This window comes from Gavialis gangeticus, unplaced genomic scaffold (assembly GCF_001723915.1).
Source record: "Gavialis gangeticus isolate Ggan-Ray unplaced genomic scaffold, GavGan_comp1, whole genome shotgun sequence".
Taxonomy (NCBI): Eukaryota; Metazoa; Chordata; order Crocodylia; family Gavialidae; genus Gavialis; species Gavialis gangeticus.
The window spans coordinates 10,169,973-10,176,167 of NW_017728980.1; the positions used below are offsets into that span (position 1 = coordinate 10,169,973).

The following is a 6,195-nucleotide window of genomic DNA, read 5'->3' on the forward strand; positions in this document are numbered from 1 at the left end:
CTATCTTCCGCTTTACTAGATCAATAGTCTGGCTAAACTCGGAGATGAAACTGTCCCCTTGCTTGAGGGATCTGACTATTTTAAGTGTGAATCAGGGAAGATGTTCAGATGCCATCAGAGTGGGAGAAAAACCAGAGCAGCACTGTGGACCAAGCAGATACCTCAGCAGGCTTTTTTCCCAGCTCAGGACACAGGCTATTCCCTGGTGGCTGTAAGACAGTATCAGGGCTTCAGTGGGTCAGAGCAGCACTGAGGTGGTGACGGCTGACCTTTCCTCTTTTCTTCCCTCTCCCACTGTGAGCAGCTCTCCATGCATAACTCCCTGCCTTTGACCCACACTGCACTTTCTCTCTCTGACCTTTTCCCCTCTCCCATCCTACTAGTGAAATCTAGGACCCATTAAAGTCAGTAGGACTTCTGCTGCTGACCTCACTGATGCCAGGACTTCACCCAGTCCATTCCCTCACATGAATTTGTCTCCCTGTCCCCCAAATCACATTGTTTCTTGGTCTCTCTCACATGCCCATCCTCAGTGCACTACTGGACATGTAGGGGTATACCAGGGAATAGAAAGCACAGCGTAAATGAATCAAAGTCCAGGATGAGCTGGGCTAAAGCTGGCAGTCTATGCATGTGTGCTACAGGCAGTGTAACATGGAATTAGGGGGCAAGCCCTGCCCAGCAATCCCTCCTGAACCTGGAGGTGCAATCCCAGTTTCTGGCTTGGAGATAAGGGCAGGAAGCCTCAGCCCAAAGTGATGTATCGACACATTATCCCTGGGCTGCTTCAGTGCTACTGGTTCCACTGGCTGTAGAAACTCCACACTCCTATTCTGGCAGGTCCTTGGCCTCCTGATCTTATTTCCAGTAAAGGAGATGGTGTAAGCCCTGCAGTCCTGTTGCCCCTTCCTGTGGGGTTTTGCATCCAATTGAGGAGAGGAGGGCACTGATTCTTTGAAGACCAGTTTTGTTTTGTGCCCTCTGAGAAGGGGGCCAGTGACACCTTTGTTCTATTTTGCCGACAGCTAGAGATGACTTCACTTCAGTTGTCTCTGAAATTATGATGTATATCCTTCTGGTCTTCCTCACCTTGTGGCTGCTGATCGAAATGGTCTATTGCTACAGGAAGGTCTCCAAAGCAGAGGAAGCTACCCAGGAAAATGCGTGAGTATAAAAACCCTGCAGGCTTGCAAACGCATGCAAGCTGTCCTCCTCCACAGAAATACCAGGTCATTCAGAGGGTTCACCAGACCTCTGACTCTGGGGCTGTAAGGAAAAGGGTTCTGGTCTCATATTAATTTCTCCCAGATGCTTTGGCTATGTCTCTCTCCATTGCAAAATGTAGCTGTATCGTGAATGACAGCACACCAGCTTAGCAGAGGGTGGTATTCAGGATGGAGGTGGATTGGGTAAACGTGGGCAGGGCCTTGTTAAAATGCTACAGATGTTTTCCCAGGACCTCCATGCAACACACTTGACAGGTTAAAAAAAAATAAGGCCGTTTAAGTGTTAGCCTGCTTTGTCCCTTTCCCTCTTCTTGAGGCAACAATGCTTTTGTCCATTGTGGGAGTGAGAAGTATTCTAGCACTCGTTAACTACATCCAACTTTGCCCTGTCCTTGAGGGAGACGTTTGCTGACGATGTTTTCTGAAGGGAAGTCACAGCTGCTGTGCTGTCGACCCAGCCAAAGGCAATTGAGGCCTAGTATTTCAGAGGTGCTAGGTTATGGGTGCTTGGTCTCTGAAAATCAGACCATGAAAGCTCTCCAGCATCTGGGGTGACCATTTGCTCTTCCACCCACAGGACTGACTACCTTGCGATTCCATCAGAAAACAAGGAAAACTGTTCGGTGCCTGTGGAGGAGTAGCAAAGGGGAGACGGTGGCATGATGCGCCACAAAGTAGGTGAGTTCAGTCCGGTTCCAGGGAACGGCTGATTCCACCATTTGGAAGTGGTAGGAGAAAGGACCCACTTCCTCTGGGGTGGGCTTGAAATGGAGAGATGTGTTATACTGACAAAAATCTTGGAAAATTGGTGAGGTGAGGGGAATGATCCATGAAGTCCCAGGTTGGTTCTTTGTCTGAGGCTTCCCTGGTGGCCTTCGAAGCAGTTGGCATGTAGACACTGGGGGTGGGTTTAGATTATTTTTAAACTCAGTAGAACAAGACCTGGCTGTGCCTGAGCCTTTTTCTGCCAGGAATCTATCAATCATCCATTGATCTATGCCCCCCACATCACCAGGAGCAGCTGAGCACTTCAGTCTTTAGTGCGTTTATCCTCACAGCAGGGAGACGCTACTATCCCCATTGTGCATATGGGGAACTGAGCGAGGGAGACTAAGACTAGATCAAAAAAAAGGACTTTACTCACCTGGGTCCCCTGGACCTCCCCAAGTCAAAAGGTGTGTATTTGTGGTGGGGGGCACCTGCTTCTCAGCTGCTCTGCAATAAGTGTTGTGCACCTCCTCAGAATATGGTAGCCTTTATGCCAGGGTCACACTGCCCTGCCACCTGCTTGGCTTCGGACCACTACAGCTAACTACCTCTCTCTATCCCGTGGTAAGTGGAAGCTTAACCCTGAATAAAACAACTGCTAAATTAATGTAGTTTAACAGTTCTAGTTTTGCTTCCACTTACTGCGGAATAGCACCAATCCATGAACAATACATATTGCATGTGGTAAATCCCACCCCAACCCCTCCTCCTTTTAACTCATTGTAATTTGTTCATCTGTCCCCTTCTATCTTTCCTCTCCATATTTAAAAAAAAAAAGTTACTTTCCCTTTTTTCCCCTAAAGAAGCCCCAGTACCTATATCGTCACACCAGAATCCCAGATCCAAATTTTAGACATCTAAACCCCATCTCCACCTTTCACATGACTTGCTGTAGCATTGATCTGCATCTGCCTACACAGACCCAAGGAAACATCGCCATAATACAAGACCATGTCTCCGTGGATGAGGAACGAGTCACATCCAGGCTTTTCTGTTTCTTGCAGGGGCTCTGAAGTTGGGAGGACCATGCAATTCCAGTCAGGTTTGGGGGAACCCTACAGCATCAGGAGGAAATGAGGGAAAGTGTAAAAATCCCTTCTGTTTGCCTTGGACTTTATACAGCCTTGACATCAGCTTCATGATTCCATCCTGAGCTGCCAGCCTGTTTGCTAAAGGACTCTCCTTTGAAGCATGCTGAGCGAAGGGCATGGGGGTATGGGCAGCACGGCTCCTTCCCAAGTTTCAGCCCCCACCTCACCCTAATGGCTCTGTAAATATCGGTGTCATTTCTCACCCCCCTCCACATTCTCCTTTGTTTGCAAACGATGCTAATCCTGCCTGGGAGCTTAGTGGTGTGTCACATTACTCTGCCCTGTGTGACCTGGAGAAGGGTCATCTTAGTACAATGCTCAGCCATTTGGTAAAGCAAACTTAGTCACTGGAGTATCCCAACCCTGCACCTGCTGCCTCCCCTTTAGGTGCCTGCCTCTTGGTTGCGGCTGCAAGCATGAGACGGAGGCTGGGGGATACCAGAGTGCCCCAAACAGCTTGATACTGCACCAGCTGTCTGGGACATGGGCACTGCTTGTTGCTGAGGAGGGGATTGCGAGAATTCACCCCAAATGGAAAGCATCACTGCCAATCTGGGAGCCCCCCATGCTGATTTGTAACAACTCTACACTGATGTCTGTTGCATTCAATGACTTGGGTGTCAGTGTTGTGTTGTGTCTGCTAGTCTTGCATTGCCACTTCACCCTTCAGATAGTCTGAGTGTTTCCTCATCGCTGACATAACCTCCATCAAACAGCAGCAACACACAGAGGAGCAGCATGAGAGAGATTTAGCCTACTAGAGGATGCTGCTAATTTCAGGAGGACTAGAAAGCCAGCAAGCCTGAAGACAGGACACTGGTTTAGGTAAGAAAGTGAATGAAAACGGATTATTCTTTCATAGGGAAGTTGGGACAAGGCTTTGGGATTTGTGGAGCAGAGATAAGGCAGGCTAGCAGCACCACCTAGTGATTTTAGAAAGGAAATGCTTGTTTTCTTTATAACCATTAAGGATGCATTATTATTTCCCCTTGATAATATGAGCTGCTATTGCACAAGATTCCTATTGCAAATCAAGTCTCTCTTAAAACACAACTACAGTTTGTTAGGGTAAAGGGTTATGGCGTCATTAAACAGACCATGTAGCATGATGACTGAAGTTTAGAGTTAGAACCCAAGCTGGTTAGAGGTGTTTCTTTGTGGGAGGAAGTGGCCAATAAAGGGGAAGCTGTGCCCCATTCATGAAACAGGAGGATGTTTCCTCAGAGCAGATAGTGTGACATCCCTGCTGCATTAGTAGCTTTGCCGCTTGTAAGAATTCAGATGGTTCTGCCACACCGACTCTTTGCTTCCAAGTAGATAAAATGCTCCCCATCCAGGCATGCTTCCTGTGTAGCCTTCCTCTGCTTTATGCTACAGCTTAGAGATGACTCTCCTGTGACTGAACCAAATTGGATGAGAATCTGCCCATTGTCCTGGTTTTAATAATAGGACAAATTGAAAGCCCAGCCTCAGAGGGTTGAACTGTAGCATGTCCAAAACCAGATCCCGGTCTCACATCTCAAACCTAAATTAAGCATGCTTTGTGTATAATGCCACTAAGATTGGGCACTGTTTTCTTAGTACCCCGTGTTTAAAACAGAGGAAAGTGTCTCCACTTTTGGTTCCTTTTGGATGTCTTCATTTTTCTCAATGCTTGCTCATCAAGCCTAAGATACTATTGTGCATAACACTAACCCTGGGGGCCTAGCCCCAGGACTCAGGCAGTGGGAATAAATCTTGACTTCATGGTTCCAGGTAGCCACAGCCTTGATGCACTGTGTGACTTTAGGTAGGTCACTTAACCTTTTTCATGCTTCAGTTTCTTCATATGTAGGATGAAGATGCTCCAGCAAAGCCACAGGGTTCTTTAAGAGTTACTGAATGATAAAATGCTGAGAGCTGCCTCAGAGGGAAAGAGGGAAAGAAGGGTTGTGTTTAATCCCCTATGCTTTCCTTTCATGATTTTGTCTCAAGATGCTGTTGTGTGTGGCTTTCATCTTCCACTCACCCACTTCTTTAAGAGGCACTCCAGCAGACAGGCACTACCAATCTCCTGTGAGTATTTTCAGGCAGGGGGAAGCATTAAGGTTTCACCTCCCCATTGGAAAAAAAGGGTGTTAAAGGCTGTTTGTGTCTTCTGGGAAGATCTTCCCCACCTGGTGTCAGGAAAGACCCCCTGTGTATATGGAAATGACATGAGAGACTTAAGAAGTAGGTAGGACAATAAAACAGAAGCACTCCATGAACTCAAGAGTCACTCTGTCATTTGTTCAATACTTTTTTATTCATACTGTACTTCCGTTGTACTAGCTACTTTACAGTAAGATTTGGCTGTGTAGCCTTTATAACTCCTAGGATCTAGCAGGTAAGTTTCATTATCGGGCTTATCGCACCTTGCGCACAGCGCAAAGTTTATTACAGTTACAGAGCCAAACACAGAGAGCCAGACAACCCCGAAAACACAACTGGTGTTCATTGTGCACGTGGCCCAGCCCCAGAGTCTGTCTTACTACTACAACCCATGTCCGCTCTAAACCAGGCGGATGTAGGTCCTTGGCCTGTCGCCCCTCCTTTCCCACCATGTGGTGTTACAAGTCAGAAGGGTTGGGCACTCCTTGGGGCTGACCACACAACCCCCTCCTGTTGAAATAGATCAATCCTTACTAACTGGGGATGATTTGCAGCAGTCAAGGTTGCAGGAACCTGGCCCATGACTGGGGGGAAAGAGCTATTTCAGGAACGCAGCAGCATTATCCAGCCCTGGAGCACTTGGTGAGCTGGGGAAAATAATGCAAAGCAAACTGCTGGTAACACCCCAAACGTGCGGTCACAATACTATACCAGGCTCAGGGCAGGCAGCATCCGCTCACAGCGGGGAGGTTCAGTTTGCTCAGCCTTCCCTTCCAACTGCACTGGACCAAGAGTGCGGGTAAGTGCTTCCATGTTTGTTCTGTTAAGTACCCTTTACAGGGGAAGGTGGGCTAGCCAGCAATACAGATGAACAACGCAGAGCTGCTGCTGCTTAGCAGCTCTCAGACTCTGGTGCCACAGGGGATAGTTTGGACTGAGACTGGGGCTACAGCAATGCAGCTCAGCTCTCGAGCCTCCTG

General features: G+C 47.9%; 1 protein-coding gene and 1 long non-coding RNA gene across 3 annotated transcripts in view; one reads left to right on the forward strand and one right to left on the reverse strand.

Moving 5' to 3' along the window:
* Positions 1-5,331, forward strand: part of SCN3B (sodium voltage-gated channel beta subunit 3) — an 18,630-nt gene extending 13,299 nt beyond the window's left edge. Inside the window, exons 4-6 of one of the 2 annotated variants that reach the window (XM_019509804.1) lie at positions 1,026-1,164; positions 1,804-1,904; positions 2,999-5,331. In XM_019509804.1, coding sequence (XP_019365349.1) covers positions 1,026-1,164; positions 1,804-1,867 — 203 coding nt within the window. In that variant the 3' untranslated portion in view covers positions 1,868-1,904; positions 2,999-5,331. The remainder of the gene's footprint in view (positions 1-1,025; positions 1,165-1,803; positions 1,905-2,998) is intronic. The other variant, XM_019509795.1, reaches the window with a different exon arrangement.
* A 16-nt stretch (positions 5,332-5,347) lies between these two features.
* LOC109292409 overlaps positions 5,348-6,195 on the reverse strand; it is a 9,012-nt gene continuing 8,164 nt past the window's right edge. The window contains exon 2 of the long non-coding RNA XR_002096117.1: positions 5,348-6,122. This is a non-coding gene — a long non-coding RNA (uncharacterized LOC109292409). The remainder of the gene's footprint in view (positions 6,123-6,195) is intronic.